General features: G+C 42.4%; 1 protein-coding gene across 1 annotated transcript in view; it reads right to left on the minus strand.

Annotated features, from left to right (window-relative positions):
* The window catches only part of FANCI (FA complementation group I), a gene marked incomplete at both ends in the record, with an annotated part of 58823 nt that extends 45395 nt beyond the window's left edge, over window positions 1–13428 (minus strand). The window contains 8 exons of the mRNA XM_080691691.1: window positions 328–413; window positions 1387–1510; window positions 2037–2078; window positions 4585–4642; window positions 4722–4878; window positions 5302–5432; window positions 8082–8154; window positions 13345–13428. Coding sequence (XP_080547817.1) covers window positions 328–413; window positions 1387–1510; window positions 2037–2078; window positions 4585–4642; window positions 4722–4878; window positions 5302–5432; window positions 8082–8154; window positions 13345–13428 — 755 coding nt within the window. The remainder of the gene's footprint in view (window positions 1–327; window positions 414–1386; window positions 1511–2036; window positions 2079–4584; window positions 4643–4721; window positions 4879–5301; window positions 5433–8081; window positions 8155–13344) is intronic.
* Window positions 13429–23149: the final 9721 nt, after the last annotated feature.

A 23149-nucleotide genomic window follows, 5' to 3' on the forward strand; every position in this document is an offset into this window, starting at 1 on the left:
CAAAACTTCCAATAAGAGCAGGGACCTTGTTTAATGGCTCATCACTGTAGCCTCAAGGCCAAACAGTCTCTGGCACAGAGCAAACAGTAAGTCTTAAATCTGCATTTTGCAGGATAATTATTGCTATTTTCCTGGAGGGGGGCAAATGAAAGAGCTAAAGAGGCTGCATTATTCTCCTAACTTTATTACTAAGCGACTAGGGGAGGACTGGGGAAGCTCAGCGCTGAGGTGGAGGTAGAGCGTACAAGAAGATAACAATGAAGTAACTAAAACGCACAAAGAGAAGAGGACCCTGGAAAAATGATCTTATTCCCCCACGCTACTCACTCATCGCCACTCTGACTCTCGTTGTGCTGCTTATCGAGCTCGTTGAAGAAGGCTATGATGCCGCTCAAAGCGCTCTTCCTGCTTCCCTGAAAAATATGAAATAGGTGAACTCTCCAAATTAAAGGGCAAAGTAACCAGGCTGAATTGAAAGAATTTTTTAGCCATACAGGGTAGCGCACGCCTATAATCCCAGTACTTGGGAGGCTAGGACAGTAGGACTGAAGATCCAAGACCGGCCTCAGCAATACTGCTATCTTGGCAACTTAGCAAGACTGTGTTTCAAAACAAAAAATAAAAAGGGCCGGGTAGTAGCTCGGAGGTAGAATCCCCCTGGGTTCAATCCCCAGTACCACACACACCAACAACAACAACAATAATAAAGCACTTTTCAACATAATACTTTCAAGTTCAAATAGGGTTTGAAATATCTTAGTGTTGACTTTAAGATGCCTATAATCTACCTTTTCTGAAATCATTTTACTATCATAAAGAAAGTGTGCTAGTGGCAGAGATAAGTTGTTTTTTTTTTTGTTTGTTTGTTTTGTTTTTGGTACTAGGGATTGAACCCAAGGGCATTCTATCTCCAAGCTACATCCTCAGCCCTATTTTTTATTCTTTATTTTGAAACAAGGTCTCATTAAGTTGCAGAAGGCTTTACTAAGTAGCTGAGGCTGGCCCTGAACCTGCAATCCTCCTGTCTCAGCCTCCCAAGTACTGGGATTACAAGCGTGCACCACCATGCCCAGCTATAATTGTGTACTGAATAAACTCTTGTGTAACTAAAAGCAAATTAACAAATGGATGCACACTTGCTTATAATAAAAAATTATGTAAGGGATCTTATATAAGGAATCATAAAAGTCGTTGTCTCTGGTTTAGGTAATCTTGGATAAAACTGTAAGTTTTCCTTGGCTAAGAAGCATGTCCTTTTAACTTAACCAAATCACCACACATAAAATATAAGCCTCTTTCCTCTAGTATTACGCCAGTAGTGTGAAAAGGCTGGATGACCATAATTGGTCACACCAGAATTAAAGAGAAATAATTTTTTGTTTATACCTTTGAGGACAGAACCAGAAGCTGATAGACCAAAGGTGGTATTTCTTGAAGATTCAACTGGGAGAACATCTTCAACACTTTTCCCACCACAAATTCCACCTCTTCTGGAGTCAGGGGGACATCCCTGTGGAAGAAAGATTCCAAGGCTCTAGTCAGAGCCTAACTGGCTTGTTTTTGAAAATTCAATTCAGGGTGTTTCAATGGTTAAAATTCCATTAAACATCTTTTAAGAAATAAATTTGGGGAGAAGGGAATAAAGAAAAAAGGAAAATATTAAAACTGTTTCTTATGATCTTTCTCTTATGAACAAGCTTCAAGGAACTGAAAACTTTACCTAAGTAAAGTTCTCTTGAGAAAAAAATAGTTATATAACAAACAGCTAAGGGTACAATGGTATGTGCCTGTAATCCCACCTACTCAGGAGGCTGAGGCAGAGGATTCCAAGTTTAAGACCAGCCCAGACAACACAGTGGGACAGATGGATGGAAGGAAGGAAGGGTGAGAGGGTGGGAAAATAACTTTTTAACAAAAAATCCAAGGTATCAGTACTCTTACTCAGGGTAGGGTGGTCTTTGAGCTTGCTGTGTTTCAATTTCTAGAGGAAAGTTCACAAAGTAGAATATAAAGAGAAAAGGAATGATAATGCTTACTTGAACGTGGCAGTGAGTTGGATTACATATTTCGGATCCCATCTAGTTAAAGAAAATGACAAAGAATATGAGTTTATTTCATTTCAATTTATTTACATTTAACTTTGTAAAACCAGTGAAAAGGTAAAAAGTACAGTTTGCAACAACCAAAAATAAGATTTAAAAAAATATCATTTACAACAGTAAAATAGCAGTTTTTAACCTATCAGACTAACAAAACCAAAGTCTGATGAGGCTCCATCTCTGACACCAAAAATCAAAGTCTGAGGATACCCAGTACTGGTGAGATTATGGGAAATAAACATTCTCTACATAGTATTTTAGGGAATATACAATAAGTTTAAAACTGCACATAAGTACAGATTCACTCAATTTACTATTTGAAATATATCCTTACATACATGGCTTGTAAAAAGTCATGTAGATAAACCAGGCATGGTAGCACATGCTTGTAATCCCAGCATTTGGGAGGCTGAGACCAGAGGATCACGGTTCGCAGACAGCCTCTGCTACTTAGTGAGGCCCTCTGCAACTTAGTGAGACCCTGTTTCAAAATAAAGAATAAAAAATAGGGCTGGGGGTGTAGCTCAGAGGTAGAATGCCCCTGGGTTCCATCCCCAGATCTGGGGAAAAAAAAGTCATATAGGTTGGGCGCGGTGGCACACGCTTGTAATCCCTGCGCTTGGGAGGCAGAGACAGGAGGATCACGCAGGTTCGAAGCCAGTCTTGCTGGCTTAAGAGACCCTGTTTCCAAATAAAAATATAAAAATGGGTCTGGGAGTATAGCCCAGAGAAGTGTTTCCAGGAACACCAGTACCACCAAAAAAAAAAAAAAAAAAGTCATATAGATATATAAAAATCTTCACTGCCACACTTTTTGTAAGAGCAAACAGGAAATAACTAAATAGCCCAACAATTGGAGATAAGTTAGATGATATAATAAAATGCTATGAGACCACTAAAATGAATGACAGAGCTGTATAAATTGACATGACAGATATGTTAAATGAAAAATATAAGAACATAATATGGGGTTTTTGGGTACTGGGGATTGAACTCGGGGCATTCTATCTCTGAGCCCCAACCCCAGCCCTATTTTATTTTTTATTTGAAAACAGGATCTCACTAAGTTATGGAGGGCCTCGCTAGTTGCTCAGGCTGGCAGCAAACCTCGATCCTCCTGTCTCAGCCTCCCAAGTACTGGGCTTACAAGCGTGCACCACCATGCCCAGCTATAATGCATACTGAATAAAGGCTTGTGTAACTAAAAACAAATTAATGAATGGATGCACACATGCCTATAATAAAAAATTATGTAGGGGATCTTATACAAGGAATCATTAAAGCAGTTTTTCTGGTTTAGGTAATCTTGGGTATTCCCTTCCTGTTCTTTTAACACACCCATGGATAATTATAGTATTGTATTATAACTTAGTATTCTATTTTGCTGACTGTATAAAAAAATTTTCATCTGATATATGTCATTACACAATTCATTTTTTTAATGGTATAAATTTCAGAATGGCTCTAGCTTAACTAACATAGCTTACATGTCCCTATTATTATTATTATTATTATTATTATTATTATTATTATTATTTTACTTTTTGCGGTACTGGGGATGGAACCCAAAGGCTTTCTACCTCCAGGCTATACTCTCAAGACCTATTTTTACATTTTATTTGGAAACAGGCTCTAAGTTGCTGAGAGCCTCACTAAGTTACCAAGGCTGGCTTCAAACCTGTGTGATCCTGTCTCAGCCTCCCAAGCACTGGGATTACAAGCGTGCGCCACCACACCTGGCTACATGTCCCTATTATCTCATGCTTACATTAGTCACAAATTTCTGTGTTGGGCATGTTCATATATGTGGATTTTCTTATATATTAAAGTCTTGCCTGGGTAGATACCCAGAAATAAAATTACTGGTTAAGGTACACAAAAATCATTTGTTTATTCTACTCCCTCTCAAAAGTCTGAAAGGTATAGCAATAGGGCAACTTTCTTAGCCTTGAGGACCTTTGGGACTCTGAATAATGCTTATAGGACAATATTGTTAAGATAGAAAGTCAAGTAAACAAAAACTGTATATACAGTTTTAAAGCAGAGTAAATTATCTCTCTCTCTTAAAACTCATCACAAAATAAATAATCTTAGGTTTTATATTACATGACTAAATACTTCACAAAATTCCTAAAATAAATGGTAGGGTTTTTTTGGGTTTTGTTTTGTTTTTTTTTTTGGCAACTTGAAGTCCTCAGAAAGTTCTACTACATGCCAGGCATGGTGGCGCATGCTTGTAATCCCCGTGCTTGAGAGGCTGAGACAGGAGGATCGCACAGGTTCGAAGCCAGCTTCAGCTACTGAGTGAGGCTCACAGCAACTTAGTGAGACCCTGTTTCCAAATAAAGTATGAAATAGGTCTGGGAGTATAGCCTGGAGGTAGAAAAGCCCCTGGGTTCCACTCCCAGTACCACCAAAAAAAAAAAAAAAAAAAAAAAAAAATAGAATAATAAAGTTCTACTACACATTAATCAGAAAGACTCACCTGCTAGAACAAAGGGTATTAATCAATTGCTTCTTACATTCTTCCCCACTCAATTCACCTAGAAAGGTAAATTACACTGTGAAATAAATTTGATTATGTAAAAAAAGAAAAAGTCATTAAAATTGGAAGAAAATTACCTTTTCCATAAGCCAGATTTTCCTTTTTGGTAGCCAAGGCAGTGAGAATTATGGGTAGTAACGCCAAAGATTTTCCATTCACTAAGCTACTCTCTTTGATGGCACTAATAAACTCATGGGCTAATTCAATCAATAGTAGTCCTGGAAAACGGTGAGCCTAAAAGTTCATGGAATAAAGAAAATCTGAAGTGGTCCACGCCTTGTTACCTCTAAGAAAGAAACACTTTGCTGAAATAACTGAATTGATACTGAAACCCAGAACTGGTCCTACGAAGGGTTCACAGAATTATGCTGCTATTATTATAATATACTTATAACTGTAAAGGACTTCAAAGGTTAGAATCCTCCATCAGTGCCCTAATGTTTTCAGATATGCCAACTCTTCAAAGAGATATATGTGTACAGTACCAGAAAGGTAATATAAACATCCAGGTGGTTTTTACCTCATTCACCCACTTTTTTGGTTAATAATAGGTATTATTCATAAACAGAAACTCTGCTAGATTTGGCACTTAAGTTTTCCTTTCCTTGACAAAATATAATACCCCCCAAACAAGTAAATCTTTACTTTTCATCTTACCTCCAGCATTAGTAATCCAATGATCTCAGATGCTATTTCTTTTTGTAAATCCCCGGATTCCACCAACTGGATACAGCAAGTGTATATCTTACGTCTCCTGAGAGCTCCATCTTCCTCAGAGCAAGGGGAACCTTATTGTTTTAAACAGATGGCACAGAACAAAGAAAGAGAAAAGAAAGAAGTTTTACAAGGTGAGAGGGTAAATAGAAAAAAACAAAAAGGTTTATAGTTGAATGCAGAAACAGACTTTTTTTTTGCAGTACTAGTAACTAAACCTGGGTTTTTTCTTTTTCTTCTTTTACAGTACTAGGGACTGAACTTAGGGGCATTCTCAGAGCTACACCCTAGCCCTTTTTATTTTGAAACAGTCTTACTAGGCTGCTGCAAGTCTCACTAAATTGGCGAGGCTGGCCTTGAACCTGCAATCCTATTGTCTCAGCCTTCCAAGTACTGGGAATGATAGGTGTGTGCCACCATGTCTGGCTGCATTTTGCCTTTGAGCTACACTTACAGACCTAATTTATTGTTTTGAAACAGCCCCCCCCCCCCAGTTCCTGTCATAGTCTCCCAAGAACTGGGATTACAGGCATGTACCACCACACCTGGCTAAGACAGAAATATTAAATGCTGATTGCTAAAGGTTTAGAATAGCAATATGCAGGGACTTTGAAAAAGCGCAAAAAATTTAGCCAAAATAAAGGGACTGAAATGCCATATTTTCCTCTTATACTTGAACTCATTTTAATAATTATATAGTACAGGAGAAGGAAGCCTTCTAACATATTACAACACCTGGAGGGGGTGTCTAGAAACCCACACCTAATGGTGTTAATATATTTCACTTCGCCAAGCCGCAGGGGCACACTCATGTAATTCCAGTGACTCGGAGCCCAGGGTAAGAGGATCACAAGTTTGAGGCCGAGAGGCAACTTAGCAAGATCCTATTTCAACATAAGAAGGGCTAGGAATGTTGTAGTTCGGTGGTAGAGCGCCCCTGGGTTCACTCTCCAATGCCAAAACTAAAAAATGAAAACTAAAACATCAACACACACATGCGCACACACACCTCGCCTCAGGTCTTTACTAAGTGTTGTGAATAGGTAATAAATATACAGAGAATAAGACCCTGGAAATTCCTCCTCTCCATAAAAGATACAAGAACAGTAACAGAAATGGCTAAAATCAACTTATTGAACTCTGGAAATTAACCAAAGGCTTCCAACAATCCAAGGAGTGTCCAAGAAAAAAGGCTGACTCTCACTAAGAATAGCAAGCTTGGTAGCTTTTTAAAATGTCCTCATCCTATTCTATGTCCTCATCCTATTCTATGCTTTTAGCCTAGCAGTCTTCAAAATGGAAAGACAAGCCAGGCTTGGTGGCAAATGCCTGTAATCCCAGTACTTGGGAAGGTAAGATAGGAGGATCACAGGTTTGCAAGTTAGTGAGGCCCTCCACAACTTAGTGAGACCCTGTTTCAAAATAAAAAATAAAATAGGGCTTGGGGTGTAGCTCAAATTGAATGCCACTGAGCTCAATCCCCAGTACCAAAAAAATAAATAAAAATAAATAAATTTTGAGGTACAGTCTCACGAACGTGTCCAGACTCCCGCCACTACTCCCGGCTCTAATTCTGTTTTTAAATAGTTACAAAAATGTGAGACATCGCCGGGCGTGGTGGCGCACGCTTGTAATCCCCGCGCTTGGGAGGCAGAGACAGAAGGATCGCGCAGGTTCGAAGCCAGCCGCGCGCGCTGGCTTATGAGACCCTGTTTCCAAATAAAAAAGTATAAAAAATAGGTCTGGGAGTGTAGCCCGGAGGTAGAAGGGCTTCCAGGAACCCCAGTACCACCAAAAAAAAAAAAAAAAAGAAAAAAGAAAAAAATGTGAGACGTGATAATAAGTTCCAGGCGCTGACTTTTCATCATTTCTTTTTTCTCTGATACTTCTACAAAATATTTTGCAAGTTTCCAGAAAAGCTGAGTAACTCAACTTTGAAAACTCTTTTATGTATAGGAAGTATGTTTTTTATGTTCTCAATTTTCTTAAGAGAAAAAAGTTAAACCAAAGCTAATGTACCTGTCATAAATCCAAAGCTCCTTTTAACTTTGGCCTTGAAGAATTTTATCCTATCATGATTTGTAAAACAACTATGAGTTACAATCTACCACGATTTAGAACTGGCCTTTGTTCAATATAGGGAAACAGGTATGTCTCACTGGAAACTAAGCATCTCTGTAGAAGGCTATACATAAGACACCTAAGATATGCAAGTTCATCAGGCTACAGGGCTCCCTAGCCCTGCTTGGATTAAGTAGTAAACAATACTATTCTCTTTAGTCTCCACAAAAATTTTGTGTGTGGTACTGGGGATTGAACCCCCCACCCCTTGTATTTTTTTGTTTTTGAAACAGAGTCTCGCTGAGTTGTTGAAGCTGGCCTCGAACCTATAATCCTCCTTCTTCAACCTCCTAAGTGCTGGAATTATAGGTGTGCGCCACCATGCCTGGCTTCCACAATTTTAAAAGCACACGTAAACCAAAGCAGATTTTAGGAAAAGTGCATCCTTTACGGCCTCCAACACCAACAATATAATCTCAGGCGGCCACTTCAACTCCCTTCAGTAAAATATTTGAGTATCCTAAACAGGAGGCTGCTGCTTTAGTTGATTTATAGAATCCCCCGACAGAGAAAACGTTCCAGTGGGGCTCCAAACAGTTAGAAAAGCGGCAGCAGCGCCAAAAGTAAACAAGTGAAACAGGAACGCAATTAATCTTTCTTACCTCTGAAGATGGCTCTCAGGAGTGCTCCGGCAGCTTTTCCTTTCACTGCATGTTTCTGAAGGAGATGAGTCAACTGCAATTAAAAAAGAAAACACTTCAAGTCTCTGGCAACAGCTCCTCCACTCCAATGACTGAAACATTCAAGATGGTAAAGCACTCGTCTGTCAGGTTCAGATCATTCAGAGGATCCGAGTACCATCAATACTTTCATTTTGATGTAGATGATACAGGGCAGATCTTAACAGGATCTTGGGCTATTACGAATAAATATATTCAGACATTCATTCCACATTTACTCAGCATTCAGTCAGCACTAAGTATTGTGCCATGTTTGGGGGATAAACAATCATCAGCACATACTTTTGAAGCATGTTCTTTTTCCTAGGCGCAATACAAGGATGAACGAAATGCAAAATGGGAACTGGACTGTGTATAGTAGACTAGAGGGCAAGGGGAAGGCTGAGACAGCATTGCAGGTTCAAGACCAGCATCAGTAACTTAGTGAGAGTCTCAGCAACATGAGACCCTGTTTCAAAACAAACACTAAAATGAAGGGCTAAGGGCCTAACTCAGAGGTCGAATGCCCTGGGTCCCAACCCCAGGGACACGTGCGTGCCTCAGTACGGCAGTCAAAGCTGCTCTGAGCTAGGTGACATTAAGTGGTGCCCTGAAGGATCATAAAGCCAGACATGCAGAGGTGGGGGCAGGGCAGTGGACAGAGGGGTCATCATGAGCAAAGGCCCTGAAGGAGCAAAGAGGCGGGCCTGTTTGAGGACCTGAAAAAAAGACCAGTATGTCTGAAAAAGTGAGAAGGAGAAGAATGGCAGAAGATGAGTTTGGAGAAATGGGCAAAGACGAGATCATGAAGAATTTTGCTGGCCACAGGAGGGAGCTTAGATTCTAAGTGTAAGAGAAGTTACTAAAGAAAAGTGATCAGACGAGACATTAAAAGCCAACCTTGCTCCTTGTGTAGAGATGGGCTTGTGGGAAGTTTAAGAGTAAAACAGAGACCTGTTAGGAGACTGCTACTGTTCTCCAGTGAGAGAGGCTAGTGGCCAAGACCAAAGTGACAGCCGGGGAGATGTCAGGGACTAAACTGTGTACACTCCTCGAACTTCATATATTCAAGTTCTACCCCCAAGTACCTCACAATGTGACTGGTTTGGAAACAGGATGCTGCAGATGTGATCAGCTGAAGCCATTAGGGTGGGCCTAGTCCAGCATGACACGCCCTTATGCCAACAGATCTGCGGCTCAGGTCCTGCTCCAGCCGCTTCCTGCCCATGTCCCACTGCCACTTCTTGCACTACCTGATGAAGGCCTTCTTGGAGGAGACTGACATTAAGTTCATCAACACCTCCAAGCTGGGCCACAGCTGCTTCCAGAACATGGGAGGAGAAGCCAGCATTCATGGGACCACTTGGGAAGACCAGATTGCCAAGAAGCAGCTCAGTATCAGGAACTTACTGTGCAGCTGATGGGATCTCGGTAAGATATGCTTCCCAGTGTGCAGAGGATGAAATCGGGACAGGGACATGTCCGCGGGGAGAATGTCAAGTGAAGATGAAGGCCGAGCTCAGGCACCGAGCAAACCACCAGAAGCTGGGAGGAGAAGGAGGAGGGGAGGAGGGGAGGGGAGGAGGGGGAAGGGAAGGAAGGACAGAGTCTCACAGCCCCTGGAAGGACCACTGCCATCACCTTGATCTTGGAGTTCTCGTCTCCAGAACTGTGAAATCAAATGCTGTTATTTAAGCAACCTAGTTTGTGGCATTTTGTAATAGTGGCCTTAGCAACTAATATAAGAGACGAAGAAAAACTGATCAAAAATACTCAAGAGCTTGAAACAGAAATTCTTCATAGTTTGGTAGCGAATAAGGGTGTGCAGTAAGGAAAGAAATCAAGACTCTTAAATTTCTGGCTCGAGCAACTAGCTAGATGGATGGTGGTACCATCTACGGAAAATGGTGGAAATCTGAGATTAAGTAAGCATCTAAATCACCCTAGGGCTGACTAAAACAGTCTGCTGGGCTCCATCCACACTTAAAACTTCTGAGTGTGTGTGTGTGTGTGTGTGTGTGCGCGCGCGCGCGCACTACTCAGGATTGAACCCAGAGGTATTCTATCTCTGAGCTACACCCTGGCCCTAATTTATTTTTTTAATTTTGAAAGAGGGTCTGGCTAAGTTGCTGAGGCTGGCCTCAAATCTGTAATCCTCTTGCCTCAGCCTCCCAAGTACAGGGATTACAGGAGTGCACCACCACCTCTGGCTACCATACACACTTTTTAATCCAGCAGGTCTTTTATGGAACTCAGGACCATTACTCTCAGGTAGAGAAATGTGGATGTGAAACAAACTAGATACACCAAAATGAAGCTCAGAGAAGAGAGTTCAGTGGAAACAAATGGGACTGTCCAGAAAGAGAATATAAAGAGAAACACCTACAGTCATTAAAAAGAGAAGCAGCTACCAGCAATGAGCACCGAGAGAGTAATGTCAAGAACTGGAGGGGCCAACCCAGAGAGAGGAGGCGTGTCTCAGAAACCAAGCCTTGTAAAACAATGAATCTACAATGATTCTCTTCCACAACTACATGAGCTGGTTTTCTCCTGGACTTTTCAGAGTCCATCTCGCCCTTCTTAAATATATAATAAAATATCTGCTCTTGCCTGGACCCTTCAAAAGAACAGTGGTTCTCAGCTTGGGGTGATGGCTATTCCCCAGGGACAATGGACAATGTCTGTAGACATGTCTGATTATCAGAGCCTTTTTAAAGAGTGAGATTGAGTTTATGTATTCTCAACCAGAACACAGGTGCTACTGGACCTTTTTAAGAAGCACACCTGGAGCCACATGGTACATATCTGTCCCTCTGTCTCTCACTGATGATAGCAAAGCTTTTCCCTGAACCAACATTCAAGAGAAATTCCTCCATGTTTTCTGCTGATACCTATTTAGACTTGCTTTTTACATGTACACCTCTGTTACCTGGTCCCCATGACCCCCAATGCCTCTTCAGTTGTCCCAACATCATTTATCAAAGGCTATCTTTACTCCAGTATTGTGAAATACCATTCTATCATATATTAGATTGTACACATAATTGGATATCAATTCTGAGACTTTTTTTTTTTTTTTTTTGGTGGTACTGGGGTTCCTGGAAGCCCTTCTACCTCCAGGCTACACTCCCAGACCTATTTTATATTTTTCTCTCTCTCCCTCTCCCTCTCCCTCCCTCCTCCCGTCCTCCTCTTCTCTTCTCTTCTCTTCTCTTCTCTTCTCTTCTTTCTTTCTCTCTCTCTCTCTCTTTCTCTCCCTCCCTCCCTCCCTCTCTCTCTCTCTCTTGGTGGCACTGGGGTTCCTGGAAGCCCTTCTACCTCCGGGCTACACTCCCAGACCTATTTTTATATATTTTTTTTATTTGGAAACAGGGTCTTTTAAGCCAGTGAAGCTGGCTCCGAACCAGCGCGATCCTCCTGTCTCCGCCTCCCAAGCGCAGGGATTACAAGCGTGCGCCACCACACCCGGCCAATTCTGAGACTTTTGTTCTACATTGTTATCTATTCTATATCAGAAAAATTCTGACATCAGGGGACACAGAGGGAAGCTGCTCAGCTCAAGCATGGCAGCCAGAAAGCAGAGACAAGCAAGCAGCAGCCAAAGACAGGCAGAGTTCTCAAGGCCACAGGTCTGAGACGGCCTCCTCCTCCTCTAGCCACTCCCCACCTGCCTACACTCACCACCCAGTTAACCCATCCAAATGATTAATCCATCAATGGGCCAACCCACTGATAAAGACGGAGCTCTGTGACCAATGATTTCACCTCTGAACGTTCCTGCATTGCCAACATGTGAGCTTTGCTGGGAGGCCATCCCAGAGCCAACCCTAACAGCAACTCTGCTGGTGAAGGATCTTAATACCAGGAAGGGCTGGAGGAACCTTTTAAACATGTATGCAGTGTATACTAGATGCTTTATATATACACTATCTCATTTCATCCTCACAAAAACTGAAACAGGGATTCATCTGTAATAAACAGCAGAGAGGTGAATTCATGATATCTACATCATGGGTTTTCTTCTAGTTCTTAGGTTTCCTTATCTTAAAAGGTATATAATTTTTTCCCTTTTTTGGTGGTACTAGGGATCGAATCCAGAAGCGTTCTACCTCCAAGCTACACCTCCAGCCCTTTTTATTGTGAAACAGGGTCTGACCAGGTTGCTGAGTCTCACTGTATTGCTGAGGCTGTCCTTCAACCTACAATCCTCCTGTCTCAGCTTCCCACGTACTGAGACTATAGGCATGTGCCACCACGCCCAGCTAAAGAATATATAATGTTAAAGCTTCCTTTTGGAAACAAGTAAAATATATAGATTCTAAAGAAATAAAGAACTTGAATGCTGATTTTAGTCAAATCTTCTCTACAGAATGATTCAAGATGTAACTCATGTAATGGGCTATCTCAAAACTGCTACAAAAGCAATCCCAGGTAACTTCAAACGGAAAAAAAAAATCAGAAAGCATCCCTACATGAACTGCCAGTTAGAATAGCAGATAACAGAGATAAAGATGGACCTAGTTCCAATAACTACAACACAAGCACATAACAATTTCCTTGAAAACATAATAATGTCTTGAATTGTTAACATATATAAACATTTAAAGTTCATCTTGAGGAATCTTTTCCAGGCAGAGATCTGCACTGACTGAGATCACTTATAATGGAAAAAAGGAGCAATATGTCACAAGGTAAGAAGATTAAGAAAAAAGATTAGGAAGAAAAAAGAGCCTAATGTGTAGATAATTATTGTTGTATTTTATGATAACAATAAGGACTCGGATTTTCTCTTACCAACACTTTAAAATATTTCGCTGCTTATGAATTCACTTCCATTGAAGAAAAATAAATAATAAGCAAGAAAAACTAGTGCTTCACGTCAGTAACTATAGTCAGGATATTATCTTCAAATAGAATCATTCTAAGGACCATACAAGTATGTGAATTTGTACACGTGTGTACACACTAAGTGCAAAAGCATTTGCTATTTCAGGTTTAAATTTGGCCATAGATATTCTTAAGGTGCCCATTTTTTCCACCTTCCCCAATCTCTCTACGTTAATGATTTGTTATCAAATAAATCCTTATCTCCTAAGGAAAATGCTGAGATGAAATAGCAGAGGAAGTTCTCTTTATCCCTCATATGTCCTTTGAATGTCTCATACTGGACATTTGCTTATAGTAGAACATGCTTCCTAAGACTCACATCATCTTCTTTCAGGGTTTGAAGAAATTCCTGTAGTTTGTCCACAGTCTTTTCGGTTGCTAGAGATAAAATTTTCTGGTCCATTATTACTCATATCAGAGAACTGTAAGAAAAAAAATGTCAGAGCTGGATGGAGCTTCCAGAACTAAACACACTTGAGCGATCCCACCTCTATAATCTGAATTTTTTTTTTCTGCAGTACTGGGGATGGAACCCAGGGGCATTCTATCTCCAAGCTAAACTCCCAGCTCTTGCTGGCTTATTGAGGCCCTTTGCAAGTCAGTGAGACCCTGTTTCAAAATAAAGAATAATGACGTGCTTGTAATACCAGGGCTTGGAGGATCGCACAGGTTCGAAGCCAGCCTCATCTATTTAGTGAGGCTCTTAGCAATTTAGTGAGACCCTGTTTCCAAATAAAATAGAAAATAGGTCTGGGAGTATAGCCCGGAGGTAGAAAAGCCCCTGGGTTCCACCCCCAGTACCACAAAAATAAATAAGTAAATAAATAAATAAAATAAAGAATAAAAATTAGGGCTGGTTGTGTAGCTCGGAGGTAGAATGCCCCTGGGTTCCATCCCCAGTCCCGCTATAGATAGATAGATAGATAGATAGATAGATAGATAGATAATAGATAGGACTTAAGTGTAGCTCTTTAGTATGGCATTCACACACTATGAAGCCAGGCCGGAAACTCATCAGCTTCTCTGAGCACAATGGTGCACCCCAAGGTGTTCTACCACCTGCGTGCCAGCCCTCTTGGGTAAATGAGCTACAGACCCCAGGTGGGGTCATTCTACCTCCACACTACACCCTCCCCCCAGCCCGATTTATTTATTTCTGTGGCACTGGGGATTGCACCCAATGGCATTCTACCTCGAAGCTACACCTCCCAACCCTATTTTTTATTTGGAAACAGTCTTGCTAAGTTACTGAGAGCTCATTAAGTTGCTGAGGCTGGCCTCAAACCTGCGCTCTGAGACCTCCTGTCTCAGCCTCCCAGGTACTGAGAATCCAGGCAAGGCACCATGTGCATGGGGTTTCCAGCGGTTTCTCAGAGGTGGGAGCTAAACCCTGGTAGAAAAGAAAAAAAAATTTTTTTGGTACGAGGGTCCAAACCCAGATGCATTATCTAAGTTATATATATCCTCAGCCCTATTTTTTAATTATTTATTTTTGTGGTACTGAGGACTGAACCGAGGGGCATTCTGCCTCCGAGCTACACCCCATACTTTATTTATTTATTTATTATTTATTTATTTATTTATTTTTGGAAGCAGGGTTTCGGCAGTTTGCTGAGTTTCACTATTTGCCAAAGCTGTCCTCGAACTAGGCAACCTTCTAAGTACTGAGACTACAGACAAGCGCCCCCTCGCCCAGCCGGGCGGGAGAAAATGTAACAGGCGGGGCTCGGAGCGCGCCAAGCCCCGGGAAAAACCCGCGAAAACCGAGGCCCCCGGCGGAGACCGCGGGCGCGCCCACCTCCCCGAGCCACGGAACCTACCAGAACACCACGTGGGAGGGGGAGGCCTCACGTCCAAGCCGACCCACTCCCTCCCAGCCCCTGGCACACAGTCCCCTTAGCCTGGCCGCCGCCGCCAACTTCTAAAAAGCCCGCTCGCCCCGGCGCGGCCACGCCCCCTGCATCCGGGCAACAAGCCCCGCCCCCGAGGCGCACTTCCGCCGTCCGGGACACGCGCTGGGCTGTACCATTATGCGGAGAGGGCGGGGGAGCCTCCCGGAGCTCCTGGACGATCCCACTCGCAGTCGGAGGGAGGCGCAGTGTGATGGAATTGTCCGTCTATCCCCTGACATTGACAGTTCGATAGTCGTCTCTCCCCCTGTTGCATGAAAGTATCATCCTGTGTCCATTAGCATTACTGTTGTTAGATATGCTAAAGAATGGAAGAAAAGATTCAGATTAATTATAGTTTTTCCACCTGGCGTAGCAAATCTTTGCTACTGGCTCCACAGCTCTACTTCAGACGATGGGAGCTAGTGATACAGATTCTGGAAAATACAGCCGCCGGTTAAAAACAGATATACGCCGGGCGCGGTGGCGCACGCTTGTAATCCCAGCGCTTGGGAGGCTGAGACAGGAGGATCGCACATTTCAAAGCCAGCCGCAGATACTGAGTGAAGCTCTCAGCAACTTAGTGAGACCCTGTTTCCAAATAAAATAGAAAATAGGTCTGACCGTATAGCCCGGAGGTAGAAGAGCCCCTGGGTTCTATCCCCAGTACCACCACCACCACAAAAGAAGAAGAAAGAAAGAAAGAAAGAAAGAAAGAAAGAAAGAAAGAAAGAAAGAAAGAAAAAAAACAGATATACAAGCCGGGCGTGGTGCCTCACACCTGTAATTTTAGTACTTAGAAGGCTGAGACAGGAGATTGCAGGTTCAAGGCCAGCCTCAGCAATTTAGCAAGATTCTGATTCCAAACAACAACAGGGTTATAATAATGGAACTAAATATTCTTCAGACATGTTATGTGACCACATAATAGCCACAAACACTTGTAGGATTCCAGACACTGGGTTCATATGGAGGCCCCCTATATTCAGGACTGAATTTTCCAACTTGAGGGGCCTTGTATACCTACCTGACTGTGGACACTCTCCCTGAAGATCCATACCATGCCATGAGCACAAAGCTGCCCCAGGTCAACCCTGTATGGGCTAGCAGGATCACTCGGGGCAGTGGACCTCGGGAGAGGCCAGCATGGGTCCTAGAAGCAAAGTTGGAGATGTTGGAGTAGGCACCCATTGGTCTAAGGAGGCCACGTGGGCTCTGTCGGGCTCATCCTCCAGGATCCTTAGACTCCTCCTTGAACTCTGGGAGGGGAATGTCAGGAGAGGGCGAATAAAGCACCCACCCAACCCAAGAGTTCCAGTTGCCTGGGCTTGAGAGCATACCAAGCACTTTGAAGAGAATATTAAGGTACCATGCCCTTAAAAGTATTTGTTCCTAAGCCGGGCATAGTGGTGCATGGTTGTAATCCCAGCATTCGGAAGGCTGAGACCAGAGAATTGCGGTTCATGGACAGCCTCAGTTACTTAGCAAGACCCTTTACAACTCAGTGAGACCCTGTTTCCAAATTTAAAAGACTAAGCTGGGCGTGGTGGCCCACGCTTGTAATCCCAGTGCTTGGGAGGCGGAGACGGAAGGATCACACGGGTTCAAAGTCAGCCTCAGCTACTTAGTGAGGCTCTCAGCAACTTAGTGAGACCCTGTTTCCAAATAAAATATAAAATGGGTCTGGGAATATAGCCCGGAGGTAGAAAAGCCTTTAGGTTCCACCACCAGCACCACCAAATAAATAAATAAATAAATAATAGACTAAAAGAATAGGGGTGGGAGTGTAGCTTGGAGGTAGAATGCCCCTGGATTCCATCCCCAGTACCACACACACAAAAAAGAATTAGTTCCTTTCTACATAGCCAAGAAAAAATTGAAAATCAGGGTCTCAAAGAGTTCATTGCACCCCTATGTTCACACAGAGTTATCACAACAGCTGAAAGGTGGAAGCAACCCAACTATGTGTTGCCTGATGAAAAGGTAAATAAAATGTGGTATAGACTTACACTGGAATAGTATTCAGCCTTACAAAGGAAAACAATCCGGATACACACTTCAACGTGGATGAACCTTGAAGACATTATAATAAGAGATAATTCAGTCTCACTAAGACCGATTCGATATAATTCTACTTATATGCAGCGCCCAAAGGAGTTGAATTCATAGAATCAGAAAGTAAAATGGTGGTTATCAGGGGCTGGGGAGAGGGAGAAACTGGGATTTATCATCCATTGCGTACAGAATTTCAGTTTTGTAAGAGGAAAGCATTCTGGAGATCTGTCGTATAACAATGGGAAAGTACTTAACATTACTGAACGGGAAACTTCAACACAAGCTACCAAACCAAACACACACGATATTGTCTACGTAGCTCCCAGGGTCGTTAAAGAGAGCCAGTTGAGTCCACCTGACAATCTCAGTTTGGTAGGGATTAAGGCAGAGGTTTAATGGCTCACCATTTATATCCCCAATGTCCAGGAAAGTGCCTGACAGAGTGATGCTTCTGTCAAGTATCCATTTGTTAAATGGATACAATAGCATGAATACAGCCTTAGAGAAATATGGTTTTAGCTGGGTATGGTGGTGCATGCTTGTAATGTTAGTACTTGAAAGGCTGAGACGGGAGGATCGAAGGTTCAAGGCCAGCCTTGCGAACTTAGGGAGGACCCCCGCAGCTTAGTAAAACCCTGTTTCAAAATAAAAAGTAAAATAGAGCTCAGAGGCAGAATAATCCCTAGTAACTCACACAGACATAGACACTATGTGTGTGTGTCTGTGTGCGCGCACGTGCGTGTGTATAGGTTCTAAATATCTAATTTGACTTGAAAGTATATTGCTAGTCAGGCAGAGTGGTGTACTCCTGTAATCCCAGTACAAGTACTGGAAGCTGAGACAAGAAGGTGACAGGTTCAAGACCAGGCTCAGCAAATTAGTGAGATCCTGTTTCAAAATTTAAAAAAGAAGAGAGGAGGTCAGAGTGTGGCTCAGAGGTAGAACACCCTTGAATTCAGTCCTCAGTACAACACACACACATGCACACACACACACACACACACACACACACACACATTCATCCAGGTATAGTGACAGACACCTGTAATCCCAGTACTTGGGAAGTTGAGACAAGAGGATTGCAGGTTCAAGATCAGCCTCTGCAATTTAGCTGAGGCCCTCAGCAACCCAGGGAGACCCAGTCTCAAAATAAAAATTAAATAGGACTGGGGATTTAGCTTGGAGGCAGAATGTCCTAGGTCCAATCCCTAGTACCACCATAAAGAAAAAAAAGTATATTGCTACTTTTGAAGCTGTGAATTCTTTTTTTTTAAATTTTTTTATTGGTGCACTGTATTCATACATCATAGTGGGATACAAACTTTTGTAGACATACATGCACACATCACCCAGTCAGTCCCCACCCGATCCCCACCCCATTCCCTCCCCATCCCTCCCTCCCATGCTTGGCTTAGTGGTTGACATCTAGTATTATAGCAATTTATCCAAAATTTAAAATGATAATCTCACATAACAGTTTAATTTGTCTGATACCAAGCTTTTGATGACTTAAAGATAACATTTCAATATTTCTTTTTACTTTCTTACCAGAGAATATTTTTTTCTATTTTTTTAGGTGAAACTATCATATATTTATATATTTATTTTTCAGAAAAAAAATCTATCCTAATATGGAACATGGACTCTAGATACCCAAAACGATCTTGAAAAAGAACAAAGCTAGAAGATATATATTTTCTGATTTCAAACCATATAAAGCTACAATAATTGAAACAGTGTAGTACTATTCTAAAGGCAGATATATAAACCATTGGAGTTAAATAAAAGCCTAGAGCTAAATTCTTCCCTATATTGTCAAGTTATTTTTGACAAGGTTTCCATGAACATTTGGTGGTGGAAATAATAATCTTTTAACTAAATACTGTTGAAAAATAATAATTACATGGAAAAGAATAAAATTGGACCCTTACCTAATCCCATATACAAATATTAACTCAAAATAGATAAAAGACCTAAATATAAATCTTAAGACTATAAACTTTTAGGAGAAAATCTGGGTCATAAAACCTCACAACATTGAAATTGGCAGTGATTTCTTGGATATGATTTCAATGGCACAGGCAACAGAAGAGTATACAAACTCCCTAAAAAATAAAAAAAATATGTATATCCAAACACAATGTAAACAGAGTTAACAGTTACTAATAGAATGGGATAAAATATTTCCAAATGCTATATCTGAAGGTATATTAATATTCCAACTAGAAATCCTAAAAATTAACAACAATAAAGGCAAACAATACCATTTAGAGATAGGTAAAGGACTAACATAAATAATGAATCTCCACAGATAACCAATCTTAGTTGTCTGTTGGATGGAAAATCTTGTTTCTCTGGTTCTGGTGTGTGTTACCTATTTCTTCTTTGTAGTTAATCTCTTTGAGTATTTTCTCTAGTGCTGGTTTTGAAGACATAAATTCCTTCAGTTTCTGTTTGTCATGGAAGCTTCTTATTTTTCCATCTAATTTGATAGAAAGTATGGCTGGGTAGGAAATTTTTGGCTGGAAGTTGTTTTCTTTCAAAATTGGGAATATGTTACTCCAAGCCCTTCTGGCTCTCATGACTTGGTTTGGGAAGTCTGGAGTGATTCTAATTGGTTTGCCTCTGAATGTCACTTGGCCCTTTGTTTTTGTTGCCTTTAAGATTCTCTGCTTGGCTTCCACATTGGTCATTTTGACAATTATGTGGCATGGGGATCCTCTTCTCCGATCCTGTCTAAAGGGAGTTCGATAAGTTTCCTGGACCTGTGTATCAACCTCTTGCTCTATGTTTGGAAAATTTTCTGCTATTACTTCCTTGAAGAGATTGTTGATCCCTTTGGTTTCACTTTCTTTTCCCTCCTCTATTCCAATTATTCTTAGGTTAGCTCTCTTAAAATGGGCCTATATTTCTTCAATATCAGATTCCTGCTGTCGGATATTTTTTTCTAGATTAGAAACTATGCGTTCATTTTTGGAATGATCATCTTCTAAGAGCGAGATTCTGTTCTCCATGTGGTCTAATCGGTTGTTTGTGCTTTGAATTGAGGCCTTTACTTCATTAATTGCATCCTTTATCTCTTTTTGGCTCTCTCTGAGTTCTTTTTGAAGCACCTCTATTATTTCTACAGTTATTTTCCTGATTTGATCTTCTAAGCTGTGAATTCTTGATCATTTGAATATAAAAAGTCCCAAACAAACAAAAAGTGTTCGCTCCCTTCCCCTGATTCGTTTCTTAGTTCTCAAAGGCCCAGAAGAGAGGAGGAAGGAAGGAGAAGCAGATTAGGAAGTCATCCTTAAAAACTGGCCTCCTACAATTTAAGAGCATTATATCAACGTTTAGTTCCTGATCTTGGTCGTTGCACCTTGATTAGAGTATATTAGACTATTTACGCTGCTATAACAAAATGTCAGAGACTGGATGGATGGCATCTGAACAACAGAAGTTTATTGTTCACAGTTCTGTAGGCTGGAACCCAAGTTCAAGGCACCAGCAGGTACAGTGTTTGGCAAACACTGCTTGCTCTCTCATAGATAGTGGCTTCTCTCTGTGTTTTCACGTGGTTTCTTTCTGTGTTTTCAGAGACAAGGCACCTCTCTCTGGAGCCTATTTTAAGCTACATTCCCAACCCTATTTTTTTTTTTTAGTGGTACTGGGGTTCCTGAAAGCCCTTCTACACTCCCAGACCTATTTTATATTTTTGAAACAGGGTCTCTTACGCCAGCGTGGCTGGCTTCAAACCTGCGCGATCCTCCTGTCTCCGCCTCCCAAGTGCGAGGATTACAAGCGTGCACCACCACGCCCGGCTTTATTTTTTATTTTGAAACAGAATTTTGCTTAATTGCTGAGGGTCTTGCTAAACTACTGAGGCTGACCTCGAATCTGCAATCTTTCTGTCTCAGCCTCCCAACTACTGGATTACAGGCTGCACCACCATGCACACCCAGCTATGAGGCCTCTTTTATAAAGGCACTAATCCTGTTAACCTCTTTCTCCCAAAGGCTGTACCTCCTAACACCAACTTTTTGGGGGCTAAGATTTTCACATTTGAATTTGGAGTGGGGCACAAACATATGGTAGCATATGCCTGATATCTTAGCAGCCCAGGAGGCTGAGGCAGGGGGCCAGCCTCAAATTGGAGGCCAGTCTCAACAATCTAGCTAGACCCTGCTTTAAAATAAAATATAATAGCCAGGTGTGATGGTGCATGCTTGTAATCCCAGCATTTGGGAGGCAGAGACCAGAGGATTGCGGTTTGTGGACAGCCTCAGCTACTTAGTAAGGTCCTCTGCAACTCAGTGAGACCCTGTTTCAAAAATAAAGAATAAAAAATTAGCTAGGTGTGCCGGGCGTGGTGGAACATGCTTGTAATCCCTATGCTTGGGAGGTGGAGACAGGAAGATTGTGCTGGTTTGAAGCCAGCTAAGCCACTTAGTGAGACCCTGTTTCAAAATAAAGAATAAAAAAAATAGGGCAGGGGGTGTAGCTTGGAGGTTGAATGTTCCTGGGTTCCATCCCCAGACCCGAAAAAAAATAAGAATAAAAAATTAGGGCTGGGGGTGTCACTCAGAGGTAGAATGCCCCTGGGTTCCATCCGCAGTACCGCAAAAAAAAAAAAATAAAAATAAAGTATAATATATAATAAACAAAGAGATAGGGGCAGCTCAGAAATAGAATGCCCCTGGGTTTAATCCCCAGAATAAATAAATAAATAAATAAATAAATAAATAAATAAATCAGAAAGAAAGAAAGAAAGAAAGAAAGAAAGAAAGAAAGAAAGAAAGAAAGAAAGAAGGGCTACAGGTGTGGCTCAGGGGTAGAACACTTGCCTAGCATGCACGAGGCCCTGGGCTCCATCCCCAGCATGGCAAGGAAGGGGAGAGATGTCTCAGGACCAGCTTCCCAACTTCTCAAAGGTGCAGTTGAACCTGGGCTTTCATGAAATCCCCCCCAGCCCACGAGAATTATTACTGGTCAGAGTCTATAGTCTGTAGTGGTCACTTCCCTGGGCAGCCTGGGCACAGCTGCCTTGTGTGCTGAATAGTGAAAGTGCTTTGAAATGACCCAGACTCCATTCCTCAGCAGCCGGGTGACTTTGGGCAGGTCCTGCACCTGTCTCAGTCCTCTAGCCCACCTCTGGAAGGAGCAGATGAGATAAGGCTGGCAGGGTGCCTGCCCCGTACAGAATAGAAGCAGAGCAAGGGCGAGCCACCCCCTCGCTGTCTCCACGCAGGCGGGAGCCCACAGTGTCTGCCAGTCTGGCCAGCACAGATGTCTGGGCCAATGAGGGCAGCGTCTCCTCTCGCATAGTGAAACCATTGTTCTGGCCAGAGGATCTGGAAATGAACGTAACTCAGGATGGGGAGAGGGCAGGGTGGAGGCAGGAGAAGGGTTGCGAGCAGGAAGTAGGGCTGCAGAAGGCTCTTTGCCTGAAGGGCATCATGGCCGGCAGGCATCCTGGGACACTCGTCAGCCCACTCCCATCTGGGCTGCAACATCAACTTGAAAATGTCCTTGGAGTCCAGGGATGTTCTCCATGAACATGCTGGCCTGGCACTGACAGAGCCTCTTCCAGGACCTCCATGGCTCCTTCCTGTGGGGCATCCTGAGCTCATCCCCAGGAAGTGCCTGGGAAGAGCCCAGCATCCTCTCTGCATTCCTTTGCTAGGGCTACCATGACAAAGTTGTCCAGACGGGGTGGCTGGAACCACAGGAGTTCATGTCCTCACAGTTCCAGAAGCCCGGAGTTCAAGATCAAGGTGGTAGCAGGGCTGGCTTCCTCGGAGGCCTCTCTCCTGGGCTTGAAGATGGCCGTCCTCTTCCCCTCATGTCTCCACAGGTTTTTGCTCTGTACACGTCTGTGTTTACATCTCCTCTTCTAAGAACACTAGCCATGCTGGATTAGGCTACCTCAAGTGACCTCATTTTAACCTAATTATCTCTCTAAAGACCTTACCACCAAATACAGTCACATTCTGAGCTTCCAGGGGCTAAGATGTCAACAAATGAATTTGTTGGGGGCTGTGGGGGAAACAATTCAACCCGTAACACCATCTTAAGGTGAAACCAAGGCCCAAGAGGGGAGAAGGCTTGCCATAGGCAGGCCCAGCACTAGGATCAAGCAGGGCACTGTTCCTCTCTGTCCCTGCCCACAGCCAGTCACCACTGCCTGGCACCAAA

Source organism: Muscardinus avellanarius (genome assembly GCF_963383645.1).
Source record: "Muscardinus avellanarius genome assembly, chromosome: 3".
Lineage (NCBI taxonomy): Eukaryota > Metazoa > Chordata > Mammalia > Rodentia > Gliridae > Muscardinus > Muscardinus avellanarius.